At 46.4% G+C, this 21,251-nt stretch overlaps 1 protein-coding gene across 1 annotated transcript; it reads right to left on the reverse strand.

Moving 5' to 3' along the window:
- Positions 1-827: 827 nt before the first annotated feature.
- Positions 828-2,579, reverse strand: LOC121362634 (histone H2A.Z). Its single transcript, XM_041484292.1, is given in 4 exon segments — positions 828-1,221; positions 1,364-1,493; positions 1,951-2,064; positions 2,454-2,579. Coding segments are annotated over 4 exon segments (432 nt in total). The 3' UTR covers positions 828-1,159.
- Positions 2,580-21,251: the final 18,672 nt, after the last annotated feature.

Below are 21,251 nucleotides of genomic sequence, written 5' to 3' on the forward strand. Positions count from 1 at the left end.
GCAGCGCAGGGGATGCGCTAGCACAGGGCTCAGCAGCAGCTCGGATCTGGGTCAGCGCCTGCCAGCTACAGTGCTGCGGCACAGACTGCTGCCTCCCGGGCTGAGCGGAACGCCAGAGCCTGCTCTCAGCAGAAGCAAAGCTATTTGCGGTATTCCACTGCTGACTGCAGCTCTGCAAGGCAGGGAGCTTGCTACCCGCAGCTGCACACAGTAACCATTCCTCTCTGCCCTAACAAAAAGGTTTTCCCTTACCACAACAGGCAGCGTTTTGCTATATGAAATGAACCAGCAGAGTGGAGGACAGCTGAAGGTGTGCCCAAACCCCCCTGTAATCCACCACCACTGTGGATTCTACTGCATGGCACACCGTAAAGGCTGCTGCACTACAGTCCCTGCTTTCGTGGATGCCTGTCCAAAGCTTTTGCAAGCTGAAACAATAAGAGAGGCCAGGCCCTAACATGAAATTATGCGAAGCATGGAATTTAAACATCCTTTCAGTTTATTTTACCATCCTCCATGACAGATCCTCTCCCTCTATGAAGGCTAACACGGAGCAAAACTGGCCTTAAACATCAGCTTTTTATGTGCCCTGCTAAAGACAACTTCAGCACATGGCACAGCAGGTTCAATTAGGAAGTGTATCTTTACAGGACAAAGCCCTGTGCCCTTTCAGTACGTGGTATTTACTGGCTGCAGTACTCTTAGGCTGTATTTCAAGACGCCCCAAGCCCAGCAGGAAAGGTTGTGAGTTACATGCTCTTGGAACAACTTCAAGAGCTGCACAGTGGAGACTGGAGATTTTCCAGTTAATGAAAGAGACAAATCAGTCTTGACATAACATTTATTGAGTATTTGCACTCTAGTAGATGAAAAGTCTGTACAAAACCAAACATTACCTTTACTTAAACCAATCTAAAAACAGTCAGCTCAATTACAACCCACTACAAACACAATAGCTTCTTTGAAGCCATGGTAACACTTAAATATGGTTAAGACTTCAACGCAGAAATTTGGTTTGTTAGAAAGCTCAAGGGAGCTTTAGCTTCTCAAAGTTAAAAAAAGGCAAAATTGTGTTTCACAGATACAGTCCACTGGAATCACCAACACTGGACAAATTAAGTACTTCGAGTCCTGAGATAACAAGGAATCCTGGTATCCTTTAGACAGTCTTCTGTTGTCCTTTCTTGCCAATGAGGGACTTGTGGATATGTGGTATTACACCTAAAAAAGAACAACAGTTAATACCATGCTATTTCTCTTCAACAATTCCTAAACTTCATGCTACAAATAAAATGACAACCCGAATGAACTTCAAGTCTGTGACAGCCACCCAAGCACCCATAAACAGCAAGCACTGACATACCACCACCAGCAATTGTTGCCTTGATCAGAGAATCCAGCTCCTCATCTCCTCTAATGGCAAGCTGCAGGTGACGGGGAGTGATACGTTTCACCTTCAAGTCTTTGGATGCATTTCCCGCCAGCTCAAGGACCTGGGACAACACCATTTTTCAACAGTTACACAATCAAGTGAGAGCAACAGCACAGTCTTAGCTGTTCAATTCTCTGTTCCAAATACAGTGTCACTGGTAGTGACACCAAGACAGCAAACAATGTCTCTTTTCAAGGGTTCCCTCCTCTGGCGCTCTGCATTTAGTTTCCCCATTGACAGAGTAAGTGTTCTACAGCAGATAGGACATGCTGTAATGGCCCATTTTAAAAGTTATTTTAAAATAACACACTGCATTTTTCCTACAAGGCACACTGCAGGATTTACATGAAATGCAGGAGTTATATTTCCTGGTCTTTTGCTCTTTGGGACACTTTGGAAGTGTCTCAAAGCACACAAAGAGTTCACAGCCCAGTCCAAACTATCAAATACAGCAGGCACTGGTTGTTGGGCCTTTTGGGGGTTGACCAACTTGCTTGCACCTCTTGCAGGCATTTTACCTCGGCTGTCAGGTACTCCAGGATTGCAGCACTATACACAGCAGCTGTAGCTCCGACACGCCCATGGCTGGTTGTCCTAGACTTCAGGTGCCTATGGATGCGGCCAACGGGGAACTGGAAAATAAGGGAAGTATGACCAGGCTGCGACAACAGAAAGGCTCTGCACAAAACCGCATTGTAGGCAGCAGAATCCGGGTGGCAGAAGCACGGGCTGCATTTCAGAACATGAGAATCCAGCTAACACACTGAATGCCAAACTCACATCAGGCACTTTCATGATTCCCAGCACAAGCTGTAGCAGTGGCCCCAAGGGAATTACCTTCCTCCCAGCACAGATATGCAAAGGTCTAGAACCGGCACACCGGCCGGGTGCGCTGATGTCTGGTTTACGATCCTTACATCGTTCCAGACAACAGAGTGTGAAGGTTTCACACTGCACAAACAAACCAACAGATGGAAGACCAGCCTGACTTTCACTCCCCCACACCTCAGCCCCTGCTCACCTGCAATCCAGCCCGTTGGGAACGGGACACTGCTTTGGTCTTGGTCTTCCCAGAGTCCTTCCCAGCTTTCCCACCAGCCTAGCAATGCCAACAGAAGAGCAGACGCTGACGTCCCCCAGCGCGCATGCGCCTGGTGCCCTCCAGCCCCCCCCTTCCCGCACAGAGCCACCCGCGCGGCTGCGAGGCGCGTGCGCGCCGCCCGCCGCACCGCGCGGCACAGTTTTAGCTCTGTAATCTTAAACAAAAATAGGTAATTTTTTATTCATAACAAATCCCACACGCACAAAAGGAGCCAAAGGGAGCATTTACCACCTCCATGTTCCTAATGATATTTATAATGATATTTGTACTGAAAGCCTATCCCCAAGTGTGTCACCTTTGAAGGCCATAGTGGTGAAGAGTTTTGCATCATTTACCCAGCCCTCGTGCCTGTGCTTTTTTATACTGTGAAGTTTTTCTGGTGCTTCTCATTGTTGATGATGTGTGGGCAGTGCAGCGCTGTCTGTGCTGGGCAGGCTGTGCCTGAGCTGTTTCTGCTGCAGTCCATCGCACACAGCCCAGCGTTCAGGCTGCTGCTGCCTTTGCTGGACCACTTCCCGCCTGCCCTGGGAAGCTGGATGGCTTTGCTGGTGCCCTGCATGGCCGGCTTGGGGCAGCTCCTGCTGAGAGGCTGTCAGCCGTGCAGTGGGAGCTGCTGGATAAAGGTTACTCTGCCTTGGAGACAGAGTGGTACCTGAAGGACCTTCAACCACCCACCTGTGTTCTCAGGGCTTTAGGAGAATCGGGGTGCAGTGTTGCTTTCTTTTCTACTCTGCCGACTACTTGGTATTATTTCCAATTGCCTCAAAAATATAAACAGGTTCTCTATAGTGGGTACTACTTCTTCCCCCTCAGTAAGTACTGGGCTACGAACATGATAATGTTTGGACTTCCTTGAATTCATTTTTTGCAGGATTTTAGTTTCTGCAGAAGTGGTGGAGATCATCTTTAGTGGGCTGATGAAGCATTCCCAGAAAGCTCTTTGTACCACAGCCTTCAGAACTTTACAGTTTTTGGATCCTGCATAAGCTTAAGTGGGAGATACATGTCAAGGTGCTCAGCTCTGCTGTGCTGAGCTGAGCACAGCAGAGCTGAGCTGTGGTATTCCCAGGATACAAATCTGGATATCTGTGGAACTTCAACAGCCAGGCAGCAGAGAGCATTTGAGAAATTAATTTTTTTAGGTGACAGCTAAGCAGTTCAGTTTTTAGTACACAGTTTTTAGTCAGAGGTTTTAGTACGCTGAAATTTGAACCAACTCCCCTTAGGTGAGTAATATAGGTCATATGGGTTTTTTTTTTGACACTACTTAAATTATTTAGGCTCTAGTTTTTGTGGTGAGATGAATTCCTGTATGACTTGTATTTGCCCCCAGGGTTCTTTCCCTTTGCAGAGGGCTTCCCATGTTCCCTTTTCCAGGATCTCTATCAAATAACAGGGTTCTGCTCTGCTGGGTCTCCCTGCTGGCTGCTGTATTTGGTTCAGGAAAATCCCACCCTCTGTGGCTGCACTGCTGCATTGTTTGTAGTGATGAATGGATTCAATTGTTCAGCTTAACAGATATATCTATTAATCTGTTATCTCTAAACAGCTTCACACTTTGTAGGAATGAGATGTGGTGTGAGATACGTGGTGAAGGGGCACGGTGACCTGCCGTAGGGGTGATAGGTTATCTTATCTATAGGTTGTAGGTGATTCTCATCGCTGCAATCCAGCTGGAAGAGGGAGGTGTCACAGTCCTCAGGTGTCACAGTCCTGTTCTCACAGTCCTGTTCTGCCCTTGCCCGAGACATACAGCCTTTGTGATCTCTCTTTTTGTAACTCTCAATATTCCTGATTTAGGTATAAAATGTCTACCCCTCCTCTTTGTGATAGCAGCTAACAGAATATTTGACTACATTCTCACTTCCACTTCTCCAAAAAATGTGATTTGGTATTTGAAATCCTCTGTGGCAGAATGTGAGAATACAACCACTTTGCAGACAAGTCAAAGGGTTTACTCCTCTTTTCTTCCCCAAAGCTGGGATGCCTCTTTGGTAAGATTTGCACCTCTAGAACATATCAGGAAACAGTTGTACATAGTACTACTATATATTTATACTTTGCTCATCTAGTGAATCCATCACTGCCAATCTACAATCTGTTGTTCCAATAAACTGCACTTTTGGTAAGTCTGTGTTCATGCAAGTTCTTCTGAACCCAACCAGACTTACAGTGTCTCATTGGTAAGCTGCACTATTTCTGAATTTCTGATTGTGAATGAGACCCACAGTATTGGTGCCTCTGGGATCTTAATGAATGCAACTGAACTTACAGTGCTGAATTGGTTGTAATAAAAAATGTATACCTAGCTGCACCCAGACCCTCTGAGGGCCAACTGGAAAGCAGGAGGGTTTATTTTCTGATTAATTTCTATACTTGTAACAAAATACAAGTCTCTGTAATAGTTGTGCAGATAACACTTGCATACTGATTTCAGAAAGACTTGAACTACCCCTATACCCACACTGTTGTTCATGGTACACCCTTGTATTTGCTATTAATAGTGTCACAATGACTAGTCTGTATCGATTTTTATCTTGTTCTTGTTTAGCCAGCTCTGAAAGGAAACTACAGTTAGTTAGGCAAGGTGAAATGACAGTCTGTGAGAGCTGGTGACAGCCAGAACTCCTTGACCTCATCCTTCCCACTGTCTTACACAGAAACTTACCCCTCAACACTCTTTTTGCGGTTTGCTTTGGTCCTCCGGCTTCCTCCTATCTGAGCTCTGTTCAATATAGTAATTGAAGCTGTATTTACATGGTATTTTGTGTTGGCTACGAAGTCATTTGCAAGCACTTACTCCAATTGTGTTCAAGTTGGGGAGCTCTGGATGAATCTAATTTGCCTTGTGACACCTATGTCCCGAGGGCATTGTAATCAAATAGGCTTTTGCCAGCTCTAGAAGATTCGTTATACCAGTTTCTTTGCCTAAGAAAACAACGTGGAAAACATGAAAAAAAAAAAAAAAAAAAAAAAAACAAACAAAACAGGGAAGAAAATGGTATTTTCCTGAAGATGGCTTTTTTGCAGGTTTTCAAACAAAATGCTCCCTTGCAGGAGCTGGAAATGGTTCTACACAACTTTCTGTGAAAATGAAAGGAAAAAAGAAATGCTGCCTGCCCTCTGGAAGTCTGGAGAGAAAATTCACTGGGCGGCTTAACTCTTTCCTTGCCGAAATCATTGCAAGTGGAAAGGATCCAGCTCTTCTTAGGTGGTAGGAGGCAGCTACTACAGCTATCTTTTCTTCCTCATGGTGTAAGTTGGGTTTTGTAGAGAAGTAACTGAAGATCACAACTGGAATGAGATCCTGTACCACACCTAATTTGTGACACAGACAGCCTAGCCCTCACTGAATAGCACATAATTAATAATATCACGTTCTCATTTTTAGTCATCTGCAACAAAGAACTGCAAGCTCCAGGGCCTGTTTTCTACTGAGAACTTGCCAGACTCACAGAGTGAGTCAAGGTGTCAGCACAAAACTGGATTCTGTACTTTTCAGCATGGCCCTGGCAGTGGGGGACCCTCACCACCAAGAAGACCAGATGGAGTGGAGAAACGAGATGTTGTCGGGACCCCCAGAAGGGTGATACCTTTCTACCTAGCCCCTGTCACTCCCTCCTTTCCTTCCTCCCTCTTTATTAAATAAAACATATCTATGTTTGGCACCAACATCTAACCTTTTGGTTTTAATCACGTTTTTTGGGTATATTTCAAACCTTTCTGCATTTGATCTGCTTTTATTGCCAAGACCTAGTCTCCTCTGCTCTTCTGTGTTTAAACCAGACTGTAATTTTTCTCTGTAGTTTAAAATCAAAAAACAGCAGTAGAAAGTGGCACTGCCCTAAGGATGCCATTTTCGCCCTCGTGGCAGCAGCAGCGGCAGCAGCAGGAGCAATCATAACTCCAGGCCAACACCAGAACCCTCACAGGAGGACACGAGCACCCCAGAAAGGCAGGGATGGCACCTACAGGCTGCAGTGACAGGCAGGGGGTGGGGGCTGAGGTTACACACCGGGGTTTGGGGTTACAGCACACAGCAGCAGGTCTGGGTACAGACAGGGCAGAGAGCTGGGGACCAGGATAGGGCCCAGGGTCAGCGTACAGGCTCCAGAGCCAGGGGTCAAAAGCCAGGGGCCAAGGATAAAGGGTAAGGGTCAAGGATCAAAGGTGAAGGGTCATAGGTCAGAGGTCAAGGGGGAAAATATAATTGTTACTGACATACCTTTACAAACAACAGCAAGATTAACTCAGGAGTTCACTTCTGCCAAAATTTGTAATTATAGCTAAGGACATCTCATTCCCAAGAACAGTAACTCCCAGAGAGGTTGGCTTTGGTGGTTTTTTTTTTTTTTTTTTTTTTTTTTTTTTTTTTTTTTTTTTTGTTTTTTTTTGTTTTTTTTTAATTTATCTTTAAATTGCCCCTAAAGAAGAAAAAAAAAAAGGCAAGTAGGTAAGTAGACTCCTCACCTTGTTTAATCTCTTCTTTACTGTTTGCTGCAGTGAAGGGCCTTTTGTGATGGACTTGTTTTGGAAATTTCCAAGTCTCCTTAATGCAGACATTTGTACTTGGAAGCATTTGATCTTGCAGTATGACTATTACTGCCCAATTAAATTTGATATACTGTGAAAATGAGTCACACTTTGGCCAGGGCTATAAAGATGAATCTCTTCAACTGCAAAGGGGCTGTGACTGACCAAATGAAATTGTCCCAATGGTGGCAGTATAACATAAGAAATAAAATATGAAAATATAAAGGGTTTCTTCTTCACTAAGGCTTTTTAGGCTGAGTCATCATCACCAAAGTGGTATCCTTGTTCTCTGGGGGTGGGGCCATTAAAACCAAAGCACAGCACTTATCTTGCTGAAAAACTGGAAAAGAAAAACATTTTATTTTTTGTGGTCAGGACACCAGGCAAGGTCAGCATTTCACACGAGATGGACCTTGCCTGGCTGCCATCTGGTTAAGATCCTCTGCTAAGTCTTCAGAGCAGGAAAGATAACATGCTTTAGAGATCTTGTATTAAAAAGGGGGTTTTTTTCTTTGTTGTGAAAACAAAACAAAATTTAGCATGTGAAATTCACTGGGTGAAGTTACTGCAGATGAATAGAGGCATAATTGCACAGCTATAAAATGATTGACTTTAACAAGTGAGCTCTTTTGTAGCTTAAAAAACCCCTCCCATCCTGTCAAATTTGGGGGGGGGGGTTGGCATTGTATGTTCTGATAACTTTTAATTGCACATCATTGCATCTTTTCTAATTTTCTCACCTTGGCCTGGGCCTGCGTGGTCTTGCATTTGTCCCATATCCATGCATGTAAAAAGCAGAAAAAAAATGTAAACAACGATTTACTGGTAAGGCCTTGCAACACCTGGCAGCAGTCTGAAAGAAGAGAAATATTCAGCACAGGGAGAGTTAAACATTGGTGGTTTGAAAGGCTTTCGTCAGGGCCAACTTTCTGTGACTCTTCAAGGGGATGTGTATCCATCCCTCTTATCTTAGTGAAGCAGCTGGGCTACTGCTGCTGTAAATCAGGAGCAAAACCAAGGGCCGGTGATGGGTAAGAGTTATGGCAGGGCAGTGGTGGTGCCTGCTGAGAGGGAGAGAGCAGCTTAAAACGAGGTGCTTGGACTTCCTGCGGGAGGGAGAGATGGGGGACATGAAGCCTGCAGCGCGGTGGCGACGGCAGGGAAGGGGCAGAGCTGATACCTGTGGGGCAAATCCTCCTCTGGGAGGTGGGAACCCCCACCCCCCGAGCTTGGCATGGAGCAGCTGGGAGGTAAGTGTGGGGATGCGCTCAGGGTGGGAGTGCTGGCAGCAGGTGTTATGTCCCACCCTGCCTCTGAAAGCCGCTGGTGCCAGAGTGGGTCAAAGCCACGGGAGCTGCTTGCTTACAGCAGCTTCTCCAAAGTGCAAGGCTTGCAGTGCCTTTCTCAGCTTGGGGAGCAGAGGCTTTTGCTAGCACACAGTAATGTGGCATCTTCACATGCAGTGATTATGGGTGGGATTTTTAGGCATTCCTCTCGGTCATCATTTTGGTCCTGTTCACCTGGCTTTGGCACATGGGTGGTATATAGGAACTGGGTTGCATAAATACATATGCACAGTCTGATTTGTTTCCCCCACTGCCTGCTTCCCCAGCAGAGCCCCAACAACAGCATTGGGCTTCCCCATGCTTTAGAGCTGCCCCAAGGATGCAGGGTTCCAAGCATGCAAAGTAGTTTCTGATGAGTCACCGCAGAAAAGGGTGAGAAGTGCCACCCAAGACTACAAAGGTTGTTTCAGAGCAGATCTACTTCACAGCTCTGCATGCAATGCAACAGGCTCCCCATTTGAAGTAGACTAATATTTGTTGCCCAGCTGGGGTCCCTGAGGAGCTCTTGGTGCCTGTAGTCCCTGCTGCTGGCTGTGAGGGCAAAGGGCTGCAGAAGGAAGAAGCCCAGGGGACTTGCATCTCCTTCCTTCATCCCTTCTCCAGGCAGACCTTACTTCAAAGCAACCCCCCATCCACCAGCAGCTGTGTTTCCCTCCTCTCTTGGTCTTGGAGACACTTAAAATAACACAATATTTACCTGAATTCAGATGTAACCACAGTGGAGGACAAAGGAGCATTTTTGCTAATGTGTCTGCTTGTGTAGGACTAGATGTAGATGCTTGTAGATGCATTTTCAGATGGTGGGCAGCCAAGCAACAGCTGTGGTACCATCTTCTGGAGCTGGGATCAGTGCACTCCAGCACTTTGTGCCTGCCTTTTGTCATGCATAGGTCTCCTTTCTTCTCGCTGTTTAGGAAAAGAAAACAGAAAAAAACTCCCACACAAATACAAAACCCCCCAAATAAACAATTGAGCAAATCAGATTAGGGATGCTCAGTGATTGATTTCTAATGGAGCTCCCTGTGAAATGTGAACTTGCCATACATGTCAGTGCCTACACAACTGCATGAAGCTGAAGGCCTCCCCTCAAAAAACATCTTGGGACAAAAAGTGAACATCCAGAGGTTCCAACACCACCTGCCTCAGAAGACCCGGGCACAGCATCTCTGCAGTAGCGAGGGTGGAGGCTGCCAGCAGGGCATGGCTGATCACTATGGACATTGTTGTGGAAAGGTGGTGTCCCACAGAGAGCATATATGCCAGGATGTATCCCCATGGCACTGGTGCATGGTCACAGAGGTTTCCCCTGTGACCTTGCTTCTGACCATATCCTTTCCCCTTTCATCTTTGTGGTTATTTGTTTGCTGTTACATGTATTGGATGTTCCAGACTTGCAATAGGAGCAGCTCCTCCAAAATGCTACATTTTCTACTCCTTTCCTGAGGCTTCAGGCAACCTGTCATGGAGCACAAAGGACACACCGCAGCTGTGAGCACCTTGCAGGTCACAGATCTGCATCTACAAAAGCACTGCCATTGCCTCTTTGCAGTTTGGTGCACTCTGTCTCCTGCAGCCACATAAAGTGTTCCCTGAGGTGTTCCAGCCACTGCAAAAGTGACAAACCAGCACAGTAAAAGCCCACAGGCGCTGTGTGAAGCCAGGGTCTTACTCATCAGCTTTTGCACTGCTTCAGGAATGCTGTCCTTCCCTTCATCACAGATCTGTACTCAGTTTTGCCCAAGCTGGACCTTTAACATCAGCTACATCTCCAGCAAGAAGCACTTTTTGCCAGGAGTATCATTTCCTCCTCTTAAATAAGATCAAAAGCTTTCAACAATAACCAGTTTGACCTATGACTTGCATTTCCTCTTGGACTTGCCACTGGCTTACAGGGATTTACATACCCATCAGCACTTTCAGAACAGCATCACACAGGCTGGATGGGGGAATATGTGTGTGTCCAAGTTTCCTACATCTCTAAACTTATCAGTCAGAAAATCAAATGTTGTGGCACTTGCATGTCATTATTGCTTACCTATTTTATCATTTAGCCTAATTAGCTAACTAGGCTCATTTAATCCTCAGCATTCACTAATCCCAATTATAGATGGGCCCAAACCAGGACCTGGGTCCCAATTAGGAGATAACAAGCTCTTGGCAATCTCCTGCCTCCAGCAATCCCTGCAGCTGATAGTGATGTGTGAGAGTGCAGGAGCCCCCATGAAACAGCAAGGAATTGCAGACCCACATAATCTCTGTGCTCAAGCTTTAAAGACAACTGAACAGCAGATCAGGATCTAAATGCATAATTTTGCTTTGCAGTGGTCTGCATGTATCTTGAGCACTACACCCTCTCCTCCTGCCCCACCAAAAAAGTGAAAGCGAGTTGGTTTTTGTACATGTCTGTGTCAGTTGCATCAAACCATCCATGGTGGCCAGAAGAGCCCCTGACTATTAAAACTCTTTTATCTCATCATCCTTTGCAGCTGCTTCTTGTCCCCTTGGTTCATTCTGAACGTGACATCATGACAAATGCACACACATGCTGTAGCCACTATGCACAGGTAGCTGAAGTAAGAAATTATGCCCAGATTAAAAAGTGAGCTTATTCTGCAACAGCTGTGGTCAAATGGACAGACCTTGGGGCTTGATTCTGACTTGGCTGTTAAAAAGGGCTACTTGTGTCTGCTGTGCTTCCTCACACACAAGGGAGGGACACTGGCGTGCAGAGCACCTGCAGGCACTTCAGCACGTCCCCATGAACACCAGCTCCAAGAGTCCATCACTGTTTCACCAAAGCTACAGAGCTGAAGGATGAGGTATTAGTGGATACCACCAGCTCCTGCAGATCCCACACCATCAACATGGTTTCTTTCAGCACAGAGCAGCACAGAGAGACTGATCAGCACTCACCCCCTCGATGTTTTCAAAAAGCCATGTCTTCCACTCAGGACTGTACCTGGTCCATCTTCCCCAGCAGTAGGGAAGGGTTTTACCTTTTGCAGGACTGGCACCACTGGTGAGACAGGCTGCATTCCCCTCCAGGGAGGCAAAGGGCTTCTGGTAACCAGTGCAGGCAGGAGGCTCCACGTGGGCCTCCTACAGCATTTTCCTAAGTATGTTCTTCTTCCCCCAGCCAGGAACATCTGACTCTGCCAAGATGTGGATGCATAAGTTGCCAGCTCCTCTCACTGGAAGCTAATAGCTAGCTCACTGAACAAAGAAAATCCAATTTGGCAAAAAAAGCAAACAGTCTTATTCTGGTCTCTCATATTTTTTTCCCTGCTGGTGCAGTTCATCAGACTTTTCACTGATTTATACCTTGGATGCAAGAAGAGTTTCATACTCAAGGTTATTCTCCTGTCAGGTGTAGGCATGTCCTTGCTATAACACAGAATTAAAGGGTTTATGAGCTGTGGATGTTCAAAGGGAATGAGACATGGAGCTCTTGGAGCAGGTCCAGTGCAGGGCAATGAAGATTATTAAGGGAGGATGACAGGCTGAGGGAGCTGGGCCTGTTCAGCCTCAAGAAGAGACAACTGAGAGGGGAAGTAATCAACATTTATAAGTATCTGAAGGAAGGATGTCAAGAGGACGGAGCCAGACACTTGTCACTGGTGCCACGCAATAGGCCAAAAGGCAATGGGCACAAACTGATGCACAGGAACTCCCACCTGAACACGAGGAAGAATTTTACTGTGCAGGTGACTGAGCATTGGAACAGATTGCCCAGAGCGGGCATGGAGTTTCCCTCCCTGGAAATATCCAAGAACTGCCTGGATGCAATCCTGTGCCATGTGCTCTAGGCTGACCCTGCTTGAGCAGGGAGGTTGGACCAGATGAGCCACTGTGGTCCCTCCCAGCCTGACCCATTTTGTGGTTATGTGAGTGTTCACATCTGTATGACAATTATGTGGGCAGTGGTGGGCCACAGGTTCCCAGGTGCCTGGAGAATGAGGCTCCTTCTGGTAAGTGTCTTTGATGAATTGTTTCTAAAAGGCTGATGGCACCTTAGGGTTTATTTTTTCCCCTTTACTTCAAGAGGACCACTAGAAAATCAAATTATTGTGCTTTCCTTTGCTGTAGCAGAGCTTAAAGGGGAAATTAACTTGGGAGCTCATACATTGCTCACTGAATTCAGCAGGACCTTTCCTGCCAGCTTCAGTGGAAGTTCTGGAACCGGCTCTCTATCAAAGGTGACTTTGATTTTCTGCGGTTGTGTGGGCCTTTCCTCCTATTTCTCTGTGGGGAATAGCTTTGGGAGGCTTCAGAGTTCAGATTAAATATTTGCTGTAGCTAGCCCTCAGCTTAGTTTCTTCCTTGCATCATGGCTGTTCCTCTCGTTTACAGCTGGCAGCTGTAATCACTGCTGGCCTCCTCCTGCTCTACATCCTGCTGTGCTACGAGGATTTCCATTTCCACGTGGCTCATGTGTATGCTCGCCTGGGGTACCCCAATGCCCAGCACATCCTGGGACAGAGGTATTTGCAAGGTAATGTTTCTCCAGTCTGTGGATAATTTGCTGCCAGAGTGTGCATGCTTATAAGCCAGAACCACAAACGTGGCTTGGTGGTACCAACACACTGCTGGATTTTGGACACTGTATCTTCTAACCTGCCTGTGACTTTGCTACTTTGTTTCACACCCAGGAGCTGGAGTGGAAAAAAATGAGGACATGGCCATGCACTGGTTCAGGTGAGGCTCAAAAATCCCCCAAGCAATTCCTGTCATGGGAAATTGGCTTCTTCTGGGGAAAGGCTACTTGTGGTACAGGAGGAAGAAAAAGCTGGCAGTGCTTTGGGGGGAAACCTGCACTGAGCTGTCCTGTGCTGGTGGGAAGGAGGTTCATAGGTGGCAGCAGGGACAGTGGCTGCTCCTGGCTTCTCACTGTGGGTTGCACTATGCTTTGCTCCACTTTCCCCACCTGCTACTGCTGTTGTTTTTAATCAGTGGGAAGAAAGGAAGTATCTTGACACTGGGAGTGCAGAGGGATGCTGGTGCTGCTGTGTGGCTTTTTGGGGAGGTTTGAGCTGCAGGTGGGCAGCAGGAAGAATGCACAGGTGCAGGAAGGGAGTGAGCCAGGAGCTGCTGAGGCAATGGGAAATCAAGTTACAGCAGTATGTTATTTTCCTGCTCTCAGCACACTCTCCCAAGAGGCTTCTGCCACATGAGTGACACAGCCATGCCTCTGTGTGCATTTGCTGTGGTACCCATAGTGGTTATACCTGTGGTGGGAACCTGGGCTGTGTCCCCTGAAGTCCTACCATTCTTGGTGAGAAATGGGAAGGATTAAGGACAGGGAAATTTACTGTGCTACCCAAAAAGCAAGGGGAGAGAGGTAGGCATATTGGATGGTATCTCTGCCTGCCCAAGGCATAGAACAGCACTTGTCACTGGTGGATACCACCAGCTCCTGCAGATCCCACACCATCAACATGGTTTCTTTCAGCACAGAGCAGCACAGAGAGACTGATCAGCACTCACTGATCAGGACACTGATCAGCACTCAAGCTGCTGGACTTTTAGGGTTGAAAGAACTATGTGACAGCAGGAGATGTAAATCAAGGAGGAATCATTAAAGATGTCCATACCAAGAGAAATGCTGAAGCCTTCGTGCTTTTCTAAAGAAGGATATTTCCCAAATCAGGGCCTGAAATTTCAAAGGAGTCACATTTCAAAAAGTGAATTATACATAACTTTTCCCTTATTTGCTCTGTCTTGCTTTAATCTCAGCTAGCAACTAAGTACTGTGCAGCTGCTCACTGGTTTCTCCTCTCATCTCCCATTCCTGTGGGAGGAGAATTAGAAAAACGTAAAATCCGTGGGTTGAGATAATTGCAGCGTGATAATTGAAATAAAGTAAAATATAACAATAGTAACAAAAGAGAGGAATAAGCCCCAAGAAACAGAAGTGATGCACAACACAATTGCTCACCACACTCTGACCCGTGCCCAGCCTGTCCCTGACGAGCAGTCAGCAGCTCCTGACCAAGCCCCCAGTTCATACACTGACCGCAAGATGCTCCATGGGATGGAATTGCCCTTTGGCACATTCAGGTTTGCTGTCCTGGCCGTGCTCCCTCCCTGCTTCTTCTGCACCTGCTCACTGCCAGAGTGTGGGAAACTGGAAAAATCTGGATTTAGGGTAAGCACTGCTCAGCAACAGCCAAAGTATCAGTGTGTTACCAGCATTATTCTCATACCGAATCCAAAGCACTGCACGGTACCAGCTGCTAGGAAGAAAAGTGACTCAGCCAAAACCAGCTCTTACCTTGCTTGAAAACATTCAAACTCCGGTTTTCTTCCCCTGTACTTCTCTTACCATTTTCTGTGCTTGTCTCTTCCTGGCTGTAGGCAGGCTGCGGGGCAGGGCCATCCCCACTCCTCCTTCAACCTGGCGCTGGGGACACTCCGAAACATGACCGTGCCACTTGAAGAAGGGTAACCTGAGATAATCCTCTTCCTTCCTACTACAGCTTCATTCTCAGCTCCTCTTGGGGAGGGGGGGAAACCTGGTGCTGTAGGTCCTCCATGCACAAAGCCACTCCAGCATTTCTAATGCCCTCTTTTTGTACTGTCAGTAATGCAGCCCTACCTGCAGCAGGGAAATGGAAACAATGACATTTTAAAACTTGGGTGTCACAGTACCTAAAATGCCCATGGTCTGATTACATATGTTTTTCCATTATGATTTCCCAATGAAGGCAAGGGACAAGACCTGTACTGGTATAGAAAGAGCTGTTGAAGTGACGTGGATTTTTTGCTATAAAGACCTGTCTTTCTCCTTTGAGTTCCCTTTTCACTCTCCTTCCATCCAGTGGGGTCAATGAGAAGCTTTCCTGTTGACTGCCTGGGGGTTTGGTTGGAACTTCCTGGGATGAGCTTCTCTCCCTGATGTGCAAGTGCACTTTGTACACCAGTGTTCCCAGCAAGGCCCACAGATTGAGAAAACTTGCCTTGTGCTTCGTACAGCCACTGTGGCAACTTGTCCTAGGGCTAAGTGAAGCTGAAGAAACTGATCCCATCACAGTGAAACCCAGCTCTTTTTTGATTTCATGTATTGTTTCATTTTGATTGTTTTCACTGGCTTCAAGCCTGAAAATTAGAATTGAGGTTGGATAGAGCAGTTGTTCACTAAATGAAGCTAAAAAAGCATTGTTTAGACAAACCTTGTGATATGAAGCCAGTGCATTTTGTTTGAGTCTCCACTTCATATTGCATGATCAGACTCACATATTGGGTGGTATTTCAAGAACTCCAAAACCATTTCTCCTTCAATGAAGACGCGAAAATCACCAAACCTAGAACATATGTTCTCAGACCACAGGAAAAAGCAGAAGGAAAATCAGATCATTTTCTGAATAGGGGAGAGTTAACTTTACAGATGTTTTCACATTCAGTAGCTGTGTTCCTCTTAAAAAAACCTGTGTAATTAAAATTTAGCTAGGAACGAATTTAGGACTTGCTCCTATATTTTCTTGAGGAAGGTTTCATGTCCTTCAGGGAAGTGGAGAAGCTCCTCAGTGTGGCAGCAGCCCATGGGCTCCTAGAAGCTCAGCAACTTTTGGAAAATATCTTCAAGAGCAGAAACCTTCCCTGAGTGACTGCTGCAACACCAGTGCTCATCCAGCCTTGCCTTCTTCTGCCCTCAGCTACCCTGCTGAGTGTCTAGTCTTCAGGAATTTGAGTAATTCACTGCACATTACATTCACTTTGTGCTGCATCTCCATGGTCAGCAGTCATGTGCTGCTGCTCCTTCCATTTCCTTCCTGGCTTGCCCCTGAAGACCACTGGAAAGGTGAGGTGGAGGAGATCAATAGCCTTTAAAGTTGTACTGATGACAAACATTAATATTTTTGAAAAATTTCCCATCACTGTTGCACCAACTCATCTGCTAATGCTAAGTTAGATCCAAATATTGATCTGGACTTGGTGCAGTGTTGCTTGCATGTTTGTGCCACCTTTCATGCTCTGCTTAGGCATTGTGATAACTGATCAAAACTAAGGCTTTATCATTGTAAATCAGCATGACATGCACGCATGATCCATTTGTACTGGAAATGACAGTGATTTAATAGAAAATATAAATGATGCTCTCACTTAACAGCTATTGTTCCTTATCAGCATTACCATTGTCATGCCAGTTCTGGGGAAAAGTAATTCAATTTAATGGAAACTGCCTTCATTTTCAGGGTGGTCGCAGTTTAAAACCACAGTGAGCAATTGCATTTCACGGGAAGTGCACTCACTAAACAAAGACCTGCAGAGTTTTGCTAGCAATAAAATTGTTTCCCAGGGCTTTTGTTGGTGTGCACTGTTTCCTTTCTTCCTACCATGATTATGCAGCTCACTTGTTGCATAACACAAGGTCCTGCAGTCCCCTGTGTGCATGAGGCCACACTGGTTAACCTGAGAACAAGGGGCTGCCTCCGAGGGAACAAACGGGACAGCAAGTCCAAGCTTTGGTTTCTGGGAATTGCTATTGTGCTATGACTTGTAGGCAAAGGCATGTACGATTTTATCCAGGTTTCCATTTTCCTCTCCCCTCTTGGATGTCAGCCTCAGTATCTTTCTAGGTGATCCTGGCAACCCCCAGGTGGTCTAGGTGGTTCTGGGGGGCATCCTGCAGGCACAGCATGCCAGCACCCCACACACTGGAGACTGGTGGAGGCTGTGTGGTGGCCACACATTAAGGAAGGGATGGCTGGGCTTTGCCTCTTCTCCACCTGGCTGTCCCCAGGCTGGGTTCCTCAGGGCCAGCTCTCTATCCTGCTCCCAACAGGAGAGGAGAGAGAGGAGAGCTGTGGCCTGGCTGTCCTGCCTCCCTCAGCTTGTCCCTGTCAGCATGCTGCACACCAATGCTCTCTGGCACTGCAGCTGCCTGCTCCCCACACTCGTCTCCCTTCTCCTTCCCTTCTGTGCTCCCTCCCACACAGCCCTTTATTAAATCTGGTACCACAAACTGCACAAAAGAGCAGAGCTCCAGGTGAGTTTCTCTGTTTCCTGCTCAAGCAGAAAAGCAAGACACCATTTGCGAACTCAAAAAGGAGCTTATTTCCATGGTCTCTCTGGTCCATGCCCTGAGCCAGGACCCTTTGGCAGGGGAATATTTCCCTTGATGTGAGCTTGTGCAGCATCACATCTCATACCCTGCCCTTTTTTTCTCACAGAGTAAACATGTATGAGCAGTAGCTCCTGATTTAGAAACCAGACCTATGCTTTTCATCTCATAAATAGAGAGATGCACCAATTAAGTACACCAGGCATCCTTTCCAGGCCTGTGGTACCCTCCTTTCTGTGCCTGTGAGCAGGAAAACCTTGTCTTTGTGTCCTCAAAACAGCACCCAATGGGCGAGTAACATGAGGAGCTGTCTCCAAGACCCCACTGAAACCCAGAACCAGAGTCTGCTGCTATTCATCTACCCCCAAAATCACCCTCCTTGTTTTCTCCCTCCTCCCTAACCACAGCAGCCAATGTCAGAGGGACATCCAGACGTGGTTGCAGAGAGCCATATCCTGCTGCACACTTCTGCCAATCAGTGATGGCCAAACTCAGGCACCTTTCACACCTTTCCTATTGCCACTGGGCCCAGGATGACGCTGTTGGTGGCCCAGATATGACATAAGCTCAATGAGCTAAGATGTACTCACCTGGGGATGTGAGGAGCAAATACACTGAGGGCCTGGTGAGCAGGGTCATTGCATTTCACAGTAAATTGCTGAATTGCCCCTGGCTGGATGCCAGACACCCATCAAAACCCTTCTCTCACTTCTCCTCTGCAAGTGGACTGGGGAGAGAAAATATAGCTAAATGCTCATGAGTTGAGATAAGGACTGGGAGACATCACTCATCAAATACTGTCACAGGCAAAACAGACTGAACTTGGGGATATTAATTAAATCTATTACTAAAAAAAACAGAGCAGAATAATTAAAAATAAGATAAAGTTTAAAACCAGCTTCCTCCTCATCCCTCCCTCCTTCCATGGCTCTACTTCCTCTCCTCCCAGCAGTGCAGAAAGATGGGGAATGGGGGTTATGGTCAGTTCACCAGAGCTGTTTCTGCCACTGCTGCCACCTCAGGGAGAGGAGTCCTTCTGCTCCAGTGTGGGGTCCCTCCCAGAGGACATGGTTCTCCACTGACTCCTCCAACGTAGGTCACTTTTCATGAGGTACATTCTGCTCTTCTTTGGCCACAATTACAAAAAGTTATCTGTGCAATAACTTTTTTCCCCTTCTTAAATATGTTACTACAAAGGCATTACTCTCATTCCTGACTAGGCCAGCCTTAGCCAGCAGCACATATGCCTTGCAACCAGCTGGCATTGGCTCTGTCAGGCATGGGGGAAGTTTCTGGCAGCTTCTCACAGAAACCATCCCATACCCCCCCCCCACTATCAAAATATGACCACACAGGACTTAAGAAATCACCTTTTTCAGTCCCCCAGCCAAAACAGAGAGCAGGTTTTTTATGCTGATCAATTTTTTCCACCTGAGCCATGTCATTGCCCAACAACAAAATGGGCATTAGCACCAACCCCCATAAGATTCTGCAGCTACCAGGCAACAAGTCAGCCTCAAGGTTCATTTTGCCTTCACTACAGTGACAGGGTGTAATTCTTCTGTTCCCCTTATCAAAAAAAAAAAAAAAAAAAAAAAAAAAGATGTTCACTGTTTTCCTGCAATTTACAGAATTAGTGCTTGCATTTTTACCCATACACACCTCCTCTTGAAACACAGGGGTCTCCCACCCTGATTGCTGTCCATACCATTTTGTCCTGGATTTTCTTTCAGTTCATGATTTTGCGCTTGAGGCTGACAGTGCACACATTCCCCTTCCTCCTGTTTTTTCCCTTTTTCTCCCCAGACCTGCCTTGCCATGGCTTTTCTGGTAGATGTGGGCACCATGTCCCCCCTCAGGGAATGGATCCACTTGCGGGGCACTTGTCCCACACAGCACTGGCTCCCCAACTGCTGCCAGCTCTCCCTTCCTTGGCACTGCCTGTACTCAGGCAATTAGAAGGATTTTCTTTCCCAAAACACAGCTCTAATTATAATCTAATTCATCTTACTTGAAGTACAGTTTGGTAGTCTTTCCATTATGCAAATATCAATTTATTATCCTCACATTATGTTTTGACTACAGTTGTGTTGCTAATTAGAGGTAATTTAAGTGCTTTTAAAACCCCCTTTCCTCTCCATGCACCCTTACTTCCTTGCAAACCACACAGTGCAGATATTTAGCACAGAGTCAATGATGAAAACCTGCAGTTATAAGCTCTGTTTGCATCACTCTAATTGACTTTCATTATGTTAGAAACCACTTAGAAAGCATGATTTTTTCTGATTTACTTGGGATTGGAGATGGAGATATGAAAGAGGAAGGTAACTTACTCCAGCTGCATTTCTAACATTTTTCTGCCCAGACTTTCAAGTGCTTTTGGTGTGGCTGTCCCAGTAACTGACCACTCTGTTGCCTTTGGCTGTGGGGGAAAATTAGAATTATATTAATGCTAATCTAGGAGAGAAAACACATGCCTGTCATAAGAGAGAAAAAAGCTGACGCCAGGAATCTGGCTGAAAAAATCCTAAACCTCACTGTTCTGGAGGTGTTTGTGTGTCCTGTTTAGCCCCACCAGCAGAGGCACCATGAAACTGGGATAAACCCCATGATAACAGCAATTCCCATCTGCTCTGGCTGAAGGCAGTGGGAAGACTGTAGGTTTTGGTCATGGAGACTGCCCAGCTTGGTAAAGGCTGTAGAAGGTGGGCAGTGGAGATTTTTTTTGGGAGGCGGGGCAAATAAGGCAGCCATGGGGAGAAGTGTGGGAATAGGGACTAGGCAGTGGGAGTTCATGGAGGGCTAACACAGTCTGTCACTGACATCCTTAAGATCCCTACAGGATTACTCCTCCCAACCCCTTTTACATTTTACAACCCCTTTAACCACTTCTTCTATCCACTTTTCTCCTGGAGACATTTCTGTTGGCCATGTTAGGTGTGTCTGCTGCCACAGCTCAGGGCAGGGAAGGATCCTACCTGCTGTGCAGGTGGCAAAAATGTTTCTGCCTCCCAAAGCATCTCCAGGACCATCTCAGTTTTATTTGGCTAGCATGTTTTCTGGCCATAGAAGTGTTGTTTTACCAAACGTTTTGAGGAGCTCTCAGACCTTCGCAGAAAGATGACTTTTAGTAGGGGGAAGGGAGTGTGATTGCCTGTAATAAAAGCCTACCAGAATGATCAAACCCATAGATGGCTAAAGAAACTGTGCAGCTCTGGCTTTGAAGTGCTTGCTTCAGCAGTAGCTGAACATTAGGGGTCCCCAGTGGACTTTCAAAAGCTTTGTTGGGAAAAAAAAAAAAAAAGAAAAAAAAAAGACTGAAGCTTTCCTGAATTTGTCTACAATATAAATCCCAATACCCCACCCACCTACCAGGCAAGCTCTGTTGATACCAGGGGCGAAACAACAGCATTAATGCTCTGACGTAAAAAGAAGACAGCAGCCGCTGTGCTGTGCCTACAGAAACCCAGGGCTCTCAGAAAGGGCCTTTTCTTTCTGCCCAAAGTCAAGCTTCAAAGCTTCCTACTCCTTTTTGTTCTTAATTGAAAGTGCTATTGCAGTGGGAAGGGTTGTTTTTGTTGTGCCAATCCCCTTCCCCGCTTTTAGTTTATTTTCCTCAGGAGATATTATCATTCATTTGCAGAGTGAATTCAGCGTCCTGTAATGGAGACTTAATGGTTGTGGGTGGGTTTAGGGGAAGCTCTGCTGTGGCACTGCCACACTGCACCAAACCTCCTCCAGCTGGGAAAGAGCTGGGCTCTTCCCATGGGAGAGGAG

Source organism: Pyrgilauda ruficollis, unplaced genomic scaffold (genome assembly GCF_017590135.1).
Source record: "Pyrgilauda ruficollis isolate IOZ18807 unplaced genomic scaffold, ASM1759013v1 scaffold65, whole genome shotgun sequence".
NCBI lineage: Eukaryota > Metazoa > Chordata > Aves > Passeriformes > Passeridae > Pyrgilauda > Pyrgilauda ruficollis.